Raw genomic sequence first — 20,916 nt, forward strand, 5'->3', positions numbered from 1 at the left:
CTTCATCAACTAAGTCACAGACAGATATCGAGATATACATGTATATGAAATATGTGTGTCACAGATTGCCATGGATTTGTTCTAATGTCATAAACCACAATGATATTCCTCTTTTGTGACATCACTGGATTTGTACCTACCATTTAAGGAGCATGCAGGGTGCCACTTGTCAGCAGGATATGCTTACCCATCTTAAGCATATGAGATCACCACCAGTTTTGCTCAGTCTAGAGTTCTCTATAAAGTGTTTTGTGAACATATTTTTCTTTTTGTTGTCTCTTTTGGTGGGTATCCGATAGCTCTGTTTTTTATGTAGTGTTTTATGGATACGTTTGTCTTTCAAAAAGTAATTCAAAGATCACTACACTAGGACATTTGAAGCAAAAAAAGGGCAGCATTAGATCTTCATCTCCAGCTTTTACCATCTGGGGTTCTCTGTGAGTCCTTCAGTTTCCTCCACAATTTAAATTATAAATTTTAAATTGTAATTCAGTGGCTGTTGTTTGTTGCTAAGATATCATATATGATTTTCCTTCATTGTTTTGTATATTAACAGGATGTTAAGTTTTCTTGTTTGAATTGTTTTACATTTGTAATTTTGGAGCCTGTTATAGCTGACTATGCAGTATGAGTTTTGCTCATTGTCAAAGGCCAAACTGTGACCTTTAGTTGTTAATTTCTATGTCATTTGGTCTCGTGGAGAGTTGTTTCATTGCAATCAAACCACATCTTATTTTTAGCTCACCTGACCTGAAAGGTCAAGTGAGCTTTTCTCATCACTTGGCTTCCGTTATCCGTCGTCCTGCTTCCGTCGTCTGTCGTCCGTAAACTTTTACAAAAAATCTTCTACTCTGAAACAACTTGGCCAAATTTAACCAAACTTGGCCACAATCATCCTTGGGGTATCTAGTCTAAAAAAATGTGTCCAATGACCTGACCATCAAATCAAGATGGCCACCATGGCTAAAAAAGAGAACACAGGGGTAAAATGTATATTTTGGCTTATATCTTTGAAACAAAAGCATTTAGAGCAAACCTGACATGGGGATAATTGTTGATCAGGTCAAGATCTATCTGCCCTGACATTTTCAGACGAATCGGACAACCTGTTGTTGGGTAAACACCAATAATGTGCAGCAAAGTAAGATCTACAAATAAGTAGACATGATCAAAATTGTTAGAGGACCCCTTCAGGAGTTATTGCCCTTTATAGTCAATATTGAACAATTTTCGTCATTTTTGTAACTTGTACAAAAATCTTCTTTTCTAAAACTATGGGCCAAATTTAACCAAACTTGGCCACAATCATTACTAAGGTATCTATTTAAAAAAAAGTGTCTAATGACCCCACCTACCAACCAAGATGGCCGACATCAGTAAATACAGTAACAGGTGAGAGACACAGGCTCTTGAGAGCCTCTAGTTATATTTAAATGTCTCTCTCGTTTTATATGGCAGTGTCAGTTTAACTTTTGAAAGTTTGAATGTGACAGACTGTATCTTTCACTCTTTTTTGTTACCTTATACCTCAACTTAATATTCATTATGACGATTTATGCAGTAAATACATTTCTGACATGTGGTAAAAGTGTTTATCAGGTCAAGATCTATCTGCCCTGAAATTTTCAGATGAATCAGACAACTGGTTGTTGGGTTGCTGCCCCTGAATTGGTAATTTTAAGGAAATTTTGTCGTTTTTGGTTATTATCTTGAGTATTATTATAGATAGAGATAAACTGTAAACAGCAATAATGTTCAGCAAAGTAAGATCTACAAATAAGTCAACATGACCAAAATGGTCAGTTGACCTCTTCAGGAGTTATTGCCCTTTATAGTCAATTTTTAACAATTTTCATTAGTTTTTACAAAATATTTTCCTCTGGAACTAAAGGGCCAAGTTCATTATAGATAGACAAAATTGTAAGTAGCAAGAATGTTGTTCAGTAAAGCAAGATCTCCAAACACATCACTGTCACCAAAACACAATTATGTCATGAATCCATCTGACGATCTGTTTTCTTTGTTTGATATGCATATACACCAAGGTGAGCGACACAGGCTCTTAAGAGCCTCTAGTTTTTTTAGTGTCTGCATGTAATCTGATCAACCATTTTACTATTTAGTTTAGTAGTTAAGTTATTAAAGTTTAGTCTACATATTCTTTAGTTCTTTTTGTATGTATCTTTGTATTTACAGTGACTTGGTGGCTTTAGATTAAAGTTGTACAAAGAACACTTCAGTCATTATTGACAGGGGGTGGTAAATGAGCACCCTATGTTACACGCTTAAATCCCATCCCCTCAAAAATGTGATGTATATTTTCTTCAAATGACAGATTTCAGTTTTCTGTGTTTAATAATGTAAGAGAATAATAATCCCTTTCTTCCTGATAAAGTATCTGAGGCTGAGCCTATACATTATATTAACTATAACATTGAACTTTGCTCTATGTTATAATTATTATTATATGGAAATAATCTGGAGTTATCAATAAATAATGGATTAACATGATAAATGTTATGTACTATCTGTTGAATAAACAAGCTAATATTGCTTCTGTCAGTTGTTGATTGCAGTTTGTACAAGGTGTAATTATTATTGGTTGTGTAATTGATATCCCTGACGTCCCCTATAACAGGACCTACATCAGGCTACATGAACAGTGAATATATTGTATTTATTGTTTTGTTACACCCATTTGTTCTCATCCTGAACTATTTACCATTGGATGTAAAGCAAATGGCAACTAATTGAACTATCATGAATATGGAATATAAGAAAGGTGAAGGTCAGGTGACCAATGTCAGATGGACTGAGAAATCACAACAACTTGTTGTTTTCTTTAAATTGATGGTCTTTTCGTTATGCTAAATCTTTTATTGTCAGTTGTGTTCTTGTGTTTTTAAATGATATAAAAACTTGTGTAGTGCTTTTTAGCTCACCTGACCCAAAGGGCCAAGTGAGCTTTTCTCATCACTTGGCGTCTGTCGTCGGCGTTTACTTTTTACATTTTGAACTTCTTCTACAGAACCACTGAATGGAATGAAACCAAACATGGCATGAATGTTCCTTATGAGGTGCTGACCCAATGTTGTTACTTTGTAGCAGATCCAACATCCAAGATGGCCACCAGCAGGGGACTTGGTTTAACATAGGACCCTATGGGAAATACATACAAATTTCATCTTTTAGAGAACCACTGAATTGAATGAAACCAAACATAGCATAAATGTTCCTTTCCTAATGGGTGGCTGGCCAAGTGTTGTTACTTTGTAGCCAAATTTTGTCTTTTTTCATATGATTTCAAAAACCCAAGTCGAGTCAGGCGAGCGATACAGCCTCTTGAAAGCCTCTAGTTTTCTGTTGTCCCACTAACTTTCCATAACCTAAGGTAGCTTAACTGTATATTATAATACCTGTGATATTTGTCGAAGGAGGTTTTGTTATTGACAGTCAGCAAATTAGTTGAGCAGCTGTAGACTTGGATATACAATTTGTATGATTAGAAAAATACATATATATGAACATTAAAACGCAATTTCTTATTTCAAAATACCTTTTTATTTATTTGCAAAAGGTACAATATTCTCCAGTTCATATATAATAAAATGTTTTCCTTCTCCAAGATGTTTACAATAATAGTTGGATATTAAAAACAATTCAAATTGGGTTTAAGATCAATTAAATCACAATTTACATCCACATAATTCTCAAAATAGTTTTTATAATAACAGATGGGAAGACATTTCAGCAATAACATTGTACTAGTTGACCTTGGTATGTACTTCAATCCAAGGTTGAATCCTGCTTTTTATAGGCTGTTAACAAGTTTTATTGCTAATCAATTCAGACTGATATGTTTACAGAATAGTAAGGGTAACTTGACATCAGGTATATTTTAAAAATTAAAAGAAAATATTTATCTTGAGACATTATATTTTGTTATCTTTAAATTCTATCCAGACAATTTGGTTATATTTTTCTTAAGAACACCTAACACATGTTATATCTGTGTACCCTAATAATTTAAAAATCATTTGATAAATACTGTTCAAATTTCAATATCTTATTTTTGTTGACAGGGAGGAGGCAAAGTTTAATTGTGATTATTTGGCTTTTAGAGTTCATGTGTTATGTTCTCAGTACTTCTGTGTTGACATGAATCATGATCATTGATATGGTCATAACTATAAAAATAATCTGGTTACAAACCTTAAGTTTAGCAAAGTAGACAAAAAATTTAAAAGATCAAATCTGGTAATTGATCTCTAAGAGGAGTTATTGCCCTTGAAGGATAATGTTTCAATTTTTGCAGAAATTTATATGATAGAAAGAGATAGATCTATGTCCTTAATGAACATATTTCTGTTTATTTTTTCACCTTTGCTTACTATCTTGATAACTATCATCATAATAATATAATAATAAATTCTTTATTTAAAGAGGGTAAACTCAGTTAGTTACAATAAACTAATCTTCCCTAAGGCCCTCATACAAATTACAATACAATCAAAACAGATATTTACACCTAGTTAATTTACAGTCATGTAGTTCAATGTATTGTTATTAACATAAGATATAATGCTGTTTAAGATGTATACCTCATGAAACCAAAAAATCAAATGAAAATAAAAAATATACAAATACATTGTAGCAAACATTTCTTATCAGGGTTGTGTTAGGTACTTCTTGATACTTTGCTTAAAGTAAAAGTGTTTTGAGCTTTACACATTTTGTGTGGTAGTCCATTCCATAATACTGATCCAGAATAAGCAAAGGATTTCTTAAATAGTTCAGCTTTTGGCTTTAAAGGAACTATCAGATTACCTTGAGTGACACCTCTAAAGGAGTAAGGATTATTATTTGATTTCAGTTTAAACTTTTGAACTAGGTACATTGGTGCTTCCATACGCATACATTTATATAGAAGTAAATATTTGTGGTATTTTATTCTATTGTCAACTGTCATCAACCCAAGTTTTTTTTAAATAAGGGGGCTGAGGGGGATAAGGGATCTGCATCTAGAATTAATCTTGCTGCCCTTTTTTTAGAGTTTTAAAATTCTTGTTATCCCTTCATTTTTACATTCACCCTAAATAATACAGCAGTAGTCAATTAAGGGAAGAATATACCCATTGTTATATGTTTTCCTTGCATTAATCTAAAAAAAATCTTTATTTTAGAAAGAAGGTATATTCTGGCTGATATATTAGCACAAACTTGGTCAATTTGATTTTTCCAGTTAAGTGTGTTGTCAATTTTAACACCTAATAATTTTTCACATGAAGAATTTTGTAAAACTTTTGAATTTATTTTCAAATTTGGTTGATAAGTCTGAATTGATAGTTTCTGTTTTGTTCCAGTAACCAAACATTTTGTTTTATTTGCATTAATGAACATGTTGTTCATTTTACACCACTCTTCAACCCTGTATAAATCTTCTTGAACATCATCATGTATGTTTTCTATGTTTTCCCCAGATTTATGAAGAGTGGTGTTACAATTTTCAATGCATAAGGGAAGGTCATTTATAAATAGTACAAACAATAGGGAACCAAGTATAGAATCTTGGGGGACACCAAATTTTACATGTTGTTGTTCAGAATAAACATTACATAGACAATAATAGTGCATTGACTTGACATATCCACGATATAAGGATGAGGCTTAGAAACGGGGAAATGCGAGGCTGTGCCAAGCTATTTCCCCGTTTTGGGCCGAATCCTTATATCGTTGATATGTCAAGTCAATGCACTATTATTGTCTTTATACTGCAATCTAAAAAAACATTTTCAATTGTTGTTAAATGTGTTAATAAAATTGAGAATGGAAATGGGGAATGTGTCAAAGAGACAACAACCCGACCAAAATAATAAAAACACAACAGCAGAAGGTCACCAACAGGTCTTCAATGTAGCGAGAAATTCCCGCACCCGGAGGCGTCCTTCAGCTGGCCCCTAAACAAATATATACTAGTTCAGTGATAATGAACGCCATACTAATTTCCAAATTGTACACAAGAAACTAAAATTTAAATAATACAAGACTAACAAAGGCCAGAGGCTCCTGACTTGGGACAGGCGCAAAAATGCGGCGGGGTTAAACATGTTTGTGAGATCTCAACCCTCCCCCTATACCTCTAACCAGTGTAGAAAAGTAAAAGCATAACAATACGCACATTAAAATTCAGTTCAAGAGAAGTCCGAGTCTGATGTCAGAAGATGTAACCAAAGAAAATAAACAAAATGACAATAATACATAAATAACAACAGACTACTAGCAGTTAACTGACATGCCAGCTCCAGACTTCAATTAAACTGACTGAAAGATTATGATTTCATCATATGAACATCAGGCATAATCCTTCCCGTAAGGGGTTTAGTATCATACCATCATAACATATATGAGAAGAACATAATCCGTGTCATGCCAACAACTGTTTTTAGAATAAATGTGTTTAGTTCCGACGCAAAGACCTTATCAGTGACTCAATATTAACGCCAAAATATGCAATCTTTAATGACTTGACAACAGTATCGTAATTATATCCCTTCTTAATAAGTCTATTCAAAGGTTTTGTAAGTTTATGAGGTGAATACTGACACCTTTGTGCTTTATAAAGAATATTTCCATAAAAAATTGGATGTGAAATACCTGAACGTATAAAAAGTCTGCATGTTGAGCTATACTTACGAATGATGTCTTTATACCGATGATAAGATTTAGTAAATGTTTTGACTAGTTTGTGATATCGAAAACCCTGGTGTAATAATTTTTCAGTAATACATAAATTTCTCTCGTTAAAATCTAAAACATTGTTACATACACGAGCGAATCGTACAAGTTGAGATATATAAACACCGTAAGATGGTGACAAGGGAACGTCACCATCTAAAAACGGATAATTAACGATAGGAAATGAAAAATCATCCCTTTTATCATAAATTTTAGTATTCAGCTTTCCGTTAGTGATATAGATATCAAGATCGAGGAAAGGGCAGTGGTCATTGTTAGTATTAGCTTTATTTAAAGTAAGTTCACCAGGATAAATTTCATTAATATACATACTGAAGTCGTCATTATTGATAGCCAAAATATCATCCAAATATCTAAAAGTATTATTAAATTTGTTTATCAGATGTTGTTTTGATTGGTCTTTGCTTATTTTTGTCATAAATTGTAACTCGTAACAATACAAAAAGAGGTCCGCAATAAGTGGTGCACAGTTAGTCCCCATTGGAATTCCGATAATCTGACAATATACGGAATCCCCAAAGCGAACAAAAATGTTATCTAGTAAAAATTCCAGGGCATATTTAGTATCAAAGCATGTCCAATTAACATAGTTTTTTTGTTTATTGCTACTAAAAAATGACCTAAAAGAGTTTGAACATATATATTCACATTCTGATTTTTTGAATGCCCATTTAATTAGGTGTGTGAATTTTTTCTTAATGAGAATGTGAGGCAATGTGGTATACAGGGTAGAAAAATCAAAACTTTGAACAGATTCAAAATCACCAATATAAGCATGCAATTTATCAAGTACTTCCAACGAGTTCTTGACACTCCAAAAGTAATTTATTCCACTATTTGCGAAGGCCTTATTTGAACAATTTATTATAAGGTTTTTAATTGTACCAAGTGTGCTGGTAAGAATAATAGACAATTTAGTAGTTGAACAATAATAAGGTTATTTATTTAATTTAAATATTGGGGAAAATCCCCTTTAAAAAGGCCTCATATCATGCTCGCGGAGAAATATACATCACAATGAAATGTACCTGTTGAAACCCACACTCGATGGTGACCGAAATAGTTTGAGTAAGGACTAAAATATCAACCATGAGCATAAAACATAATGATTTATAGGTTGCAAACAAAAAATATCAACAAATGAAATATGTTTTTCCAATAATTGCAAAAGAAACAAGGTTGAGTCGTCCCACGCATCGTTGTATGCATTGGAAACAAGAACAGGTTGAAGAGGTCATATGAATAATTGATATTATTTGGGCAACTTCTATTTAAATATTCATGAGGAAAAGTGATATCGGGTCAGTGACTGTATATGACATAGAAATATACGGTCAACACATTTTGACTGCTCAAATAGAACGAGTGCAGTTTAAAAATGTTTACCTGCTGTTTTCTGTTATTGAGGTATGACTTAAAACTAACAGTAGCCTCACTAAATCCATAAATTTCAAGCTTTAAACAAAGAATATCATGATCTACCAAATCAAAAGCTTTTTTAAAATCTAATAAAATTGATAGATTTAAATTACCATCATTCATTTCTTGCAACCATTGGTCAATGATATTGATAAGTGCAGTTTGACAAGAATGCTGCGGCCTGAAACCAGATTGTGTAGGGTGTATAAATATTTGTACATTTTATTAGAAACATATGTCTTTCTATTAATTTTGATAAAGTTGGAAGAACAGATATAATAATGGTCTGTAATTTGTTGCTAAAAGCTTGTCACCATCCTTGAAAACTGGTGTTACCTTAGCATTCTTCAGTAATGAAGGATATATACCAGTATCGCTCATTCTTTTAAATATATGTGAGAGGTGATGCAATAAAAGGGGCACTTAATCTTAGGATTTTTGGTCCAATATTATCCATACCAGATGCTTTATTTATATCAAGTTTTGCTAATTCATTAAATAGCTCATTCATGTTCACTGGTGGTAAAGAAAAATTTTCATGTTTATGTAATTTATTTTTAACAAATTTACTAAGATTATTAAAATCTGCTTTGTTAACAGGTGTATAACTTATTTGTTCTCTTAGTTTTTCAGCACAGTAAGTGAAAAAGTTATTAAAAGTATCAGCTATACATTTTTTACTTTTAGTTGTATTGTTATCTTCTGTGGCTAACTCATATGGTGTATTTTTAACATTTGGGTTCAGACTGTGAAGACATTTCCAAAAACATAAAATAAGTTTCATAGATAAAGAGAAACTATCTAAATAGCAAAAATGATCTACAATTAGTCATAATTTCCAGAATCATCAGTAGACTCCTTGTAGGAGTTACTGCCCTTATATGATGATATTTTTTTTTACCAATCAGGGGCGGATCCAGGATTTTAGAAAGGGTGGGGGGCAAAAAAAAATTGGGACCTTTTGGGGGCTAAAATCATAAAATAAGTGTAAAATGCACATTTTGAACGGTTCCTAATTTGGCATGTATATTTTATAGCTGCTGTAAAGTGTAAGGGTTGGACATTTTTTATGCTGTATTCTCCCTATTAATTGTCTATCATAAAATGATAGCTATGTAATGCTATATTACATGTGGGACTTGTCAGTAAAAAATAGACATGGAAAATTCTTGTTTGTTGTATGTTAAGTTAGAATAACCTCACAGATTTCTTGTTGTAAACCAGATATACGCAGGGCTATTCAATGAAATTTACAATACGACAGAAACGATTTAAGAAAGACAGACAAGCATTTTTTATCCAAATGTTTGGTTGATATGTTTCACCCAACAAAATTAAGGGAAGTGAGGGGTTCCAAATTAACCAAAGGCTAAGAATGAGTCTAAAATGACAACGAGTTTATAAATGATGGTTGACAAATAGAGACATAAAGGCCACACCCAGCAGCCGATTGCAGTTTGGTCTTGAAAAAAGTATTTAATATATCAGTTCTTCGAAACAGACATTCCAATCACATATGCAAACCCCTGCCCCTAAAAAATATGCCCGTTTTTTTATTCATCATGTTTATTTAATGCTAAATAATTCTGTTGGAAATTTTCGTTTCTAATAGCAAAAAAGTGGACAAGATTATTGTTTTCAATCCAGATACGGCCAGAATTTTTGTTTTAAAAAGGCAAAAACCAGAGTCAGTTTTTTTCTTTCAAATATATATCTCAGACTGCTTTCTCAAACAAATGGTTCTTTAGTTAGACTTCAAATCTATTTAGAGCTTATACTGACTGGGGATCATCATTCAGCTATGTTATTTCTAGTTTGAATAGGCTGGGGCGTTTGGGGTTACACATGTTTTCGTAGGCACTGTTCGTAGGTAAATAATATTGATATGGAACTTTTTATCATGAAAGTGTATATAATAGAGTATAAACATCTGTCTCGTGGAATTGTGAAATAGAAGTCAATATATTTTTGCTCTGAAGATGTTATGATTGTCATCCTTAGTCTATCCATGTGTTACTGTAATTTGAATTTCAAAATGACTGAGTGACGTTTTTACCGGGAACTGCTCAACTTCACCATAGCGAATCACATGAGTTTGACATAATCAGTAAATACCAGCAAATAATATCATTTTAAGTAAAGAATTGTCGCATAAAAAATAAATGGGAAATGGCAAAGTTCTCGAAGTCTTGTCTGATTTATCAGTTTACAACAACAACAAAAAAGTCCAAGCCCTTTACGCCCCCCTCTGGATCCGCCACAGCCAATTGTTTGACAATTTGCCTTTAACTTGAAAACTAATATAGATAAAGAGGATCATAATGTAGCAGAAATAATCAGGAGAACAAAATCTACTAATATGACATTGTTGGTAGACTCTAAATTATGAGCTATTGCCCATTATTGATAATTTATTTTTTTCCTCATTTTTGCAATTTTTTTGTAAACAGTAAGAAAGTGTTGTTTACAGCAAAAATGATCAACAAAACAAGATATTACAAGCAGGAAAAACTAACCTTAACTGATCATATTTAAACTGTCAGTCAACTAACTTATATATGAGTAAAGGCCCTAAAATGACAACTTTACCTCTTTTTTTATGGAAATTATATTAGCAAATATATTAACTGACCTTTCAAGACCTTCATGGCTAGTTTAGTTCATTCAACATTCCCTTATAAGGGGTATACAGCAAAACATTATCAACAAGACTAGATCTTCAAAAAGTTCAACAAGTAATGAATTGTCAATCCATTTCTTCCTAAAGGGATATTGCCCTTGAATAACAATGTTTACCTGTTTTTTGTGTAGAAAATTTCTATGGAAGAAAGTGATAACTAAGGTTTACAATAAGTGATCAGCATATATAGAAAAGATTACAGTAGTTGGTTAGTTGATGAAAGTGAACATAGATTTAGGTGAATCAAAGGGTAGAATAAATTTATAACCATTTGAATGTCTTTATAAGAACTGGATGTTGTGTGTTTAAATGGTGTTTGCAATATTTTTGTTACAAAACAAATAGCAGGGATGCTCTCTGAATTTCAGACGGAACTTGACCGTAAGATATAACACCTTGAGGATTGGCATAAAAGAAAGTATTTAACATACTGAACTGCTGGTAAATCATAAGGTTTAATGAATGGATACATTTGGTGAGTTCCCCCACTGTACTCAGATGTTTCAGAAATGTATTGATTTCCTAAATTACTGGGATTAAATGATGAAGCTTTCATTTATCAATTTTGTATAGAATTAGATTAGAGTCAGATAAAGTGACTATTTGGAATTGGAGAGTTAATTCCTGCCTAGAATTGTAATTGAAATCTGTATGTTGTTCCTGTTAGATCATTTTTCAAGGCCCTGTCATTGTAAAGCCTCTCAATTATTGTTATGTTATTATAAATTTCTACATACAAACTTGGCACAGTCATAAATCCTTGGTCAAGGCTTTTGAATGTTTGAGCTATATAAGTTGTAAAAGTATCATATTTGCTGTGGTATTTTATGGAATTCTATTTTATATCACACTATGAAGGAGGAAATTAGATGGAGATTCTTTTAAAACAATTTTGATGATCACTTTTGTTTAGATTCTGTCAAATGAAAAATAAAACATTGTGTATTATGATAGAATTTGCATGGTTAGGAAACTGTATCACTGTGAGTAAGTGTTCCAAATTCTGGATACGAAGTATGTTTCTTTGCAATTTTATATTTTTGAAGGGGGAATGACAGAGGCTGGACGACAGGTTCTGTGTGATTGGTGTTAACCCCATAACTCGTTTTGCTCATATGGAGGCAGATATACACATTATCTGACCATGATAGTGGCTATATACTGGCTGATTTAAAATTGTTGATAACAAAAAAAATCTTTACAATCATTCATTATCAGAAATATAAAAGAAAAAAACCTTAGAAAATAAAGCAAAATAGATACATTGTTATTAAATCACATCTGTTCAATATGATAATAAAAGGTCAATAATATAAAAAGACTCATTATTGGTAGTCAGGCTGAAGGTAGACTTAAGGTGTCAAATTAGGTATGATATGTAACACAGATATAATCTAGTGCTTATGTCCTCAAATGCTATTCAACTTTGTAATTTATTGCATCTTTTTAAAGATAAAATGTGTGTCTCAGGTGTTAAAAAAGATTAATGCTGATATGATGATGAGTTTATCTACATGTTTTGATTTCTAAATTTGTTACTCTTTTAACCCAAAATCCAAAGCAAACATAAGTACATATGTATATGCCTGGTAAATTTGCATGTATGTAGGTTTTTATAGCAATTCATCTTAATCTTAAAGAAGGGAGGTTGTTTCTCTTTCATTGCATAAGTATAGCCTTCAAAAGCCTAAGGGAACAGCATTGAATAAAGAAAGACCTTCAGTGCCCAAGGTCAGTGGTTCTATGTTGATTCTAAATTAATTTTCTACACTAATGAAAACTGGATGTGTGCCGTATAGGTGAATGGTTAAGTTAGGAGCATTCTATTCATCTCAAAGGATTCCATGAATTTCAAATAACAAATGCATAAAAAATGGCTCTTTATAGATATCTATTTACTTATTGTTAAATGGAAATTTAATTCATGCATACTCTGGAAATCTCAAAACTCTTGTAACTCATAAATTTCAAAAGTATTGCATTTGCTGATGGATCAACTTACTGAATTTTCAACTTTGAGTATTAATTCATTATCAAATAATCAGAACAGACATTTCTTTGTGCACACTGAATATCTTCATTTCAAAATAACTATGTATTTGCTCTATTTCATGCATTTATTGCCAAACTTAAGAATTAATCATAATTAAGTAAAAATGTATGTGTCAATGAGTGATTCTGAAGCTTTTACTTTTTTACATCAAATTGTTTTTTAATCTTCAATTTCTGGTAGAACTCTGTACTCAAAATATTTAATCTCATGTTTGATTCGATGTAGAACCCATGGTCCATATCGTTCAGGTACATGCTCAGCATGACCTTTCTCATACTGAGACATAAAATTGATTCCAACATCACTATTATACGAAGGTGACAAGAAGAAAGGCAACGAGAAACGGTCCACACCAATGTCCATCACACGATGTCTAGTGGCTTTTAAACGCCCACCCATCATCCTTGATAATGTGACCCCAATATTCATGATAAGAGTTTTAGGCCTTGGATGAACAGCTACCCATTGATCATCAGCGTTCTTAACTTCCAGTCCTTCAAATTCAAATATGTTAAGAAGGGTTAAAAAGTTAGAATCCATATGGTCTGGAGTTGTTACAACTCTACCATCGTCAATGATAGCATTTTCTGGTGGTTTTCCGTCCCAGGGAGGATAATGCATTAGTCTTAGAGTTGACATTGGCTTGTCTGCAAAAAGGCCAGTAAATGCATCCTCGTCTATTCCTAGCCCTTTTGCACACAATTTAAGGATTTCCATGGCAGTATTGTGAAAAATTTCGTATGATTCCTGCATATGTTTTTTGAAGGGAAAGGATCCATCTTCTTCAGGCCATACTGATTTCTCATAGAACCAGTTTTTAGGGGAAACAGAGGTGTCACCTGGAGGCACATCTCGTGCACATTCAAAACCTTCCTTACGACTTGGTTCGCCTTCTACAACTGGAAAGTAACCACGATACAGATTTTTGCTCTCTTTATTCCAAAAATTTCTCATCAGACTCTTTCTAGTTTCCCATGGCAAAGCAAAAAACCACCTGCAGCATTTGTATAATATATCGAAATCAAGATCTGGTATGTTTTCTATAAAGAGAAATCCAACATTCTCCAAGGCATGTACGATTTCCTTTGCCAGCTCATTACGGTGAGTTTTAATCTTTGAAAGATCTATTATTGGTAGTTCAGCCATATTTAAATGGAATTAAATCTGAAATTATAGGAAGATGATTTTAGAACTTAATTTCTTTTGCTTGATATTATCAAATTTATTTTTGTTTATCTTTTTTCCTGGTTCATTTATCAGAAGTTATATGGATTTTTCAACTTACTCTCAGGGTTATGTAACATGTTATTATTGTCTCTGATAACACACAAAAGACCAATAATTTAATTGTCAGGGTCTTTAAAATTGTTCTACCATTAAATTTGGTACTAAGTATATTATGAGTATATTAATAAGATATACAGACTGTGCATGAAATTTACTAGGGTTGACTTTCTTGTAATTGAGTTAATTATTCACTCAGCCCATAAAAAATTGTATTTTCATTGTAGTTAGATCATCAGACCAAAAGACCTACAAATAGGTCAATAAAGGGCAAAATAAATTCTTAACTCCTTTATAGTTTTATACTAAAGTCCATATTATAGCTAGGAATTAATGGTCATTTTTGCCCTTAAAAATTGATTTTTAATCATGTTTTGTTGGAAACTATAGGAGAATATATAGCCTTTACAAAGGTCAGAAAAAATGTTATGGTGGATCATAGGTATATATCCTCAGATAGATTTTTCTTATACTTTGCCAAAATGAATATTTGACTATGCTTTTTTTCAAAAATGTCATTAAAAGTAGTGTTCACCCTGCTATTTCTCAAACTACAAGTTGTGCAAAATTGCCTAAATTTGTATTGTGTTCATAAAAAAAAACATTTGTGTGCATAAAATTAATCTATGAGATAGAATTTTGAAATTGAATATGAGAAAATAGGTTTAATAATATGCTTTTTAATTGAAAATAAAAAGAAAAAATGTTGCACCTAACTTGTTTTCTTGTTACAAGTAAAAACATTAAATTACCTTATCATTCCAGTATAAAATGTTTACTAAAAGAGTTATTTCCCCTTAAATGGGTAAGTTGAAAAATTGTTTATAAAAACACAAATATTTGGTATTTGTTTTAATGTTTCAGATATAAATGCAATAAATCACTTTTTTTTCTTTATACAAGTTAGACAGTGAGTCTTTTGAACTACAAAATGTATGTTAACAGGATTATTTTTTTCAAGTTTAAGCACTGAGGGAGGTAAAAATGATTTTCAGGACCCTGATGTTCAATGGTTGTTGTTTGTTGATGTGGTTCATAAGTGTTTCTCATTTCTTGTTTCTTTATAATGATTGGTTTTCCTGTTTGAATGGTTTTACACTATTCATTTTGGGGGCCCTTTATGGCTTGCTGTTCGGTGTGAGCCAAGGCTCAGTGTTAAAAAACGTACCTTGACCTATAATGGTTTAATTTCCAAATAGTAACTTGGAGGGAGTCAGTTGTCTCATTGGCACTCATACCACATCTCCTTATATATCAAAATGTCTTTAAAACTTACCTGACAGATGGGTAGTGAAATATACATGTAATCTGTTACCTTGATTTTAACCTTGTTTTATCACTTATTTACATTTATTTATTATTCTTATCAGAATAGATAAATTTCATAGTGGCATATCTGTTAAGATATCATCTGTGTGCAGTTATCACTTTCACCTTATGCAGGTCAATTTTTAATTTTATCGTCTGCAATATTTAACATTTGTCCTTCAGGGGACTTAAAATGATAGCTTTCTATAAGGTATGGGTTTTGCTCAATGTTAGAGACTGTACAGTGACCTATGGCTACAGTAATTACTTTCTAAGTCATTAATTGATGTTTTGATTTTTTTGTTGCTTTAAGTAACTCTTTTGGCCTATTTAGAACTGGCCAATTTTTATTGGTGGAGGAAGCTGTAGTGACCTGAGAAAGCGACCGACCATTGATAGGAAAACTGACAATCCTTGTCTATTAAAACTGAAGTCGTGCACCCACATGAGCGGGGTTAGAACTTGCAACCTCAGTGTTGACTGGCTGGTGATAACAGTAGAAACAACTTAGACCACTCAGCCACCGAGACCACTATTCCTCATTAATAGTACCAGTTTTGTACTAACATGAGCAACACAACAGGTGCTGCATGTGGAATAAGCCTTCTGGAGCACCTGAGATCACCCCCAGTTTTTGATAGGGTTCAAGTTGTTCTCACAGGTCTTTAGTTTTCGATGATGTGTTTTGTGTCTGTTGGTCTCTTTCTTTTTTAGCCATGGCATTGTCAGTTTGTTTTCAACTTATGAGTTTGAATTACCCTTTGGTATATTTTGTCTCTCCTTTATTATTACATTTTGTTTGCTACAACCATGAAATATCAAGTTTTTGTGGGGGTATTAATGCATTGTTTTAAAGTTGCCAAAGAAAGAATGTGCAGTCAAGTGGTCTAGGGTGCTGGACACAGTGCAAGCGGCGTTGGCATGATGTTCAGAAGCAAGGGTTCGAATCACACTGTGGGAAGAACACAAATGTGAAGATTAACATAATGTCAGGCTAAATTTGAGGCAAACTTTATATATAATATATAAATACACAAGTTTTTGAAGAAGGATTCAATTTGAAGATATTTATGATCATTTGTAATGGGACCTAGCAACAGGTCAGTAGTACATAAAGTATATACTGAAATAATTGTCCTATTATGACCCTTAGTCCAGATTATTCTAATATTAGCATGAATCGTTCATTCCAACACATTGTTAATCAGACTCTGCAATAGACTTGTTGTTCAGAATACTATAAACAGCTACATCAATTTCCTTTTCTCAGCCATCTATTTGTATTTTATGTCTATGTCTTGTATTGTTATGATATTTAGTCATCAGAAGAATACAACAATTTTATAATAATTTCCTGTACATTTTTTCTAATGAAAACGGAGTTTAGATTAAAAACAGAGGGAACACATGATGACTGTGTTTTAATTAGGTACTTGTATGAATAAATAGGAAAATAATGAAAAGGTTTTATCCTAATGTCCATATTATATCTAGGAATAGATTGTACTTAACTTATTTCTTTTGTTTATCTTGGTTTGGAGGAATTGTCCTGAAAACCTGCAAAGAGGGAAAGTTCCTATTGGTATTATGATTCAATATAAAAATTGGCCTTTCACTAGGTGTTCTTTATAAAAAAAACACTAGATAAGTTTGCCTGTCCTTTTCCATAACACTAGGTCTTTCCACCTTTTCGTGGATAGACCTATTGATTTTGTTCTGAATATATATATATTTTTTTTTCTTCCTTCTAATTTTTTTCTTGCGCTGTATTTTTGTTTCAAAAGATAGTTTAAACATATTTATTTATAGTGGATTGGGAAACAAGTTTTTGCAACTTATATTAATCCCTTTCCACTTTGCGGGTGCGAGTACTGCCTTGTAGCGGCGTTAGCCTACTCTTTTTTGAAATCTACAAGGGTGTCTTTAACGTGTAAGAGATATGGCTCTCTCTTAACACGGGTCAGCCATTCATCGTCCCCGTCCGACGGACTATCATCGTTTCCTCAAGACCATACTCGCATATGGTGTCAAGGGAGAGCCTAAAATTGAGTTTCTGAAATTTTCATCCCAAACGGGAATCGAACCAGGAACCTTTGTGTTAGTAGTCCGATGCACTAACCACTACACCACGGCTCTCAATAAATGATGTCGCTTACTTTTTTGGTATATGATATTATACAGTCTTTACTCTTTTGAAACTGACCCTGTTTACCCGAGCACTTTTCTTTGTAAGAGTTATCTCCCCTGTATTATATTTCAAATTACACATCTGGTGATATAACTCATTTAATATATATAATTAAGACCTAGGGTCTTTTGATTTGAGGCCCTTGTTTCATAACCTTGAAATTGAAGACAAGGTCAAAGGTTGATTCAACATTCTATATTTTGACCTTAAAGGTCCTTTGCTTTTACCTCACATGTATACATGATGAAACCTTGAGACCTTTTGAAAAATCTATTATTGATGTCAAACTCCTTACTTCTCGCTTTAAAATTCAACAATTGCAATTGTATACAAGATTGTTTAATACTAAGCATATTTGTAATTGTCTGATACCTTCTATTTTAAGAACTGATATTATTAAGTAAAACCATAACTTGCTCCTCATATAACATGTTTTAAAAATGCTGAAAAATCTTAGCCCTTAGTTTTTACACCAATATTTCTGTAGCTTTTAAATAGCATCTCTTTAACATTGCGTTCATTGACCGTCAAGGCTATTGTCTTTATATTAATTTTCTTTTATTTCATTTCATTCATTGACCATAACTATGAGGTTCATTTTATGAGTGTAGTGATTTTATCCAGGAGGGTCACTCTGTGAATTATCTCATAAAAATAATACACTGGATCAATGACTCTTACAATTGAAAAAGTCATATTTAGTAAGAATAGATTTGATTAGTTCTGGAGTATCAGGGCAGAAAACGATTTTAATTTTGATAAGCTTGAGCTAATTCATTTCATATGATTGCTTTCTTGAGAAGCTGAGGAATTTAGTCCATTATGTCCTTAAGAATTGACATATGCCAATTTGAAGCCAAATGTTGAGGGCAAAGTGTTACATAAACATGATAGTTTTCTCGACCGAAACCAATAAAAGTTTATAAATGGGCTTTTAGATGTATATATATTTGGTTTGTTAGAGAAATAATCTTTATTAAGTGGAATCTAAGAACTATAAATTAAGCCAGTATCATTGATTTTAGACAAATTGGCCAATTATATGGTGCTGCTTACTGAGCTTGGAATTACCAAATTATTTAGAAATCCTCATTTAAATGGTCAGGATAACTTTGGAAATGTTACAATGTCACACTTAAAATACATACATAGACAATAATAGTGCATTGACTTGACATATCAACGATATAAGGATGAGGCTTAGAAACTGGGAAATGCGAGGCTTTGCCGAGCATTTTCCCCGTTTCAGGCCGAATTCCTTATATCGTTGATATGTCAAGTCAATGCACTATTATTGTCTTTATACTGCAATCTAAAAAATCATTTTCAATTGTTGTTTAGTGTGTTAATGTAATTTATTTCATTTGAATATTGGAAAAATCACCCTTAAAAAAGGCCTCATATCACACAGGCGGAGAAATATACAACGAGCAATATACAACACGATGAAATGTACATCATTACCTGTTGAAAACCACAATCAATGGTGAACGAATTCGTTTGTTTACAGACTTAAACATCAATAATAAACATAAAACATAATGATTTATAGGTTGCAAACAAAAAATATTAATATAATTAACGCATTTTGACTGCTCAAATAGAACGAGTGCAGTATAAATATGCTTTAAAAACATCATCAATAACAGTTATACTGATTGAGGCAGATCCACCAATTATTATTATGAGCAAACTCTATAAAAGTTGACTCTTATACTTATAATCTGTATATTTTATAAACATTTATGTTAGACCAATACTTGTTGACTCTAAGTAAATACTTTTTCATTTTAACAAAATTAAGGAATGATAAAAGTTATTGAACAAAGTGGGCATGGGGAAGTGGGGCCTTGGGGGTTCCTGAGAATTGTCACCAATTTCTTTTCTTCTATAATGATTGATAGATTAAATCTATTAATATGTTAGGTAGGCTTAAACAGCCAACTGATTATACTGTTTTGTCAGTACAAAAAATATATAAATGTTGAAAATATAGCCTGCACAGCGCTTTTAAATATTTGAACTTTACAGTATGAGAGATTGAATATGAGATATAGATACAATGGATAAGCGTTGTTTCTTGAAAAAGAAACCATGAGCCCGCACGCTACAAAGGCCAGAAATAGAATCATGTGTAGGAACTCTAAAAATGATTTATATTTGAAATACATAAAAACCTTAAGTTAGAATTAACATTGGAGAATAAACAGAAAGAACTTTAAAAAAAAACTGTTTTTCTTGATATACAATGTCTTTGGGTCCCTATTGAAAGTTGAAAAAATCTTTTTGAAAAGAGGTATGAAGTACGAAATGATTATCAATTTAAACAATATATTAATATTCAAGACTTCAAAGCTCAAATGAACACAATTAATGTTATTTATTAAGGATTAATCAAACACCAATTGGAAATCAATCAGTTGAATAAAGCATTTAGACAAAAATTGATGTTTGCTGATTAATGACATGTTAGATAAATCTGGGAAAATCATGACTTTTGATAAATTCAGAGGCATATTTAATTTCAAAACTAATTTCCTGTCATATCAAGGTGTAATATCTGCAATAAAAAATCTTTAATACAATGTATAATATAATCAAATTAACGGTACCAATTTTCTTGCACCAGATGCGCATTTCGACAATACATGTCTCTTCAGTGATGCTCGTAGCCAAAATATTTGAAAATCAGAGGGGGATTTAGGGGGGCCCCCCCTTTTTGGGAAAAAATTTGGTTGCTTATATAGGGAATCACTGAAGCGTGACTGAAGTGGGCCCCCTCTTAGGTCAGTCAGTGGGCCCCCACTTATGAAAATTCCTGGATCCGCCACTGAAAATCCAAAGCTTATATAAAAGATGAAGAGCTATAATCCAACAGGTCCAAAAAGAATAGCCAAATCTGTGAAAGGAATCAGAGCTTTGCATGAGGGAGATACATTCCTTAATTTATAATATTTTGTAACAGCAAATTTTAATAACACAAAAAATCCGTATTTTCATGCCAGTACCGAAGTACTGGCTCCTGGGCTGGTGATACCCTCGGGGGTAATATGATATTTGTTGCAATAATTTAGGAAAATTAAAACTTAAAATGATTCAATTATGCCTCCAGTTATAAATATAGTCTCTTCCATTCAAAGGCTCAAAAGATTATATTTGTGGATTGAGAAAAACTTTTAATTTTCATTAAAATTTGATTTTGTGGTTTTGCAAAAGTCTGCATACAAG

The 20,916-nt window shown here is 32.3% G+C and overlaps 2 protein-coding genes across 2 annotated transcripts in view; one reads left to right on the forward strand and one right to left on the reverse strand.

Moving 5' to 3' along the window:
* Positions 1 to 20,916, forward strand: part of LOC134726487 (general transcription factor 3C polypeptide 1-like) — a 231,918-nt gene that overhangs the window by 194,994 nt on the left and 16,008 nt on the right. The window lies entirely within an intron of this gene.
* Positions 12,957 to 15,559, reverse strand: LOC134726497 (1-aminocyclopropane-1-carboxylate oxidase-like). Its single transcript, XM_063590905.1, has 2 exons — positions 15,469 to 15,559; positions 12,957 to 14,072 (listed from the first exon to the last, which is right to left on the reverse strand). Exon 2 carries the CDS (start codon positions 14,052 to 14,054, stop codon positions 13,068 to 13,070), a length of 987 nt encoding a protein of 328 aa, XP_063446975.1. The 5' UTR covers positions 14,055 to 14,072; positions 15,469 to 15,559; the 3' UTR covers positions 12,957 to 13,067.

This window comes from Mytilus trossulus, chromosome 1, assembly GCF_036588685.1.
Source record: "Mytilus trossulus isolate FHL-02 chromosome 1, PNRI_Mtr1.1.1.hap1, whole genome shotgun sequence".
NCBI classification, from domain to species: Eukaryota; Metazoa; Mollusca; class Bivalvia; order Mytilida; family Mytilidae; genus Mytilus; species Mytilus trossulus.

What these genes read in the sequence shown, in the direction of transcription:
- LOC134726497 (XM_063590905.1), bottom strand. Translation starts at nt 14,054, where the DNA reads ATGGCTGAACTACCAATAATAGATCTTTCAAAGATTAAAACTCACCGT.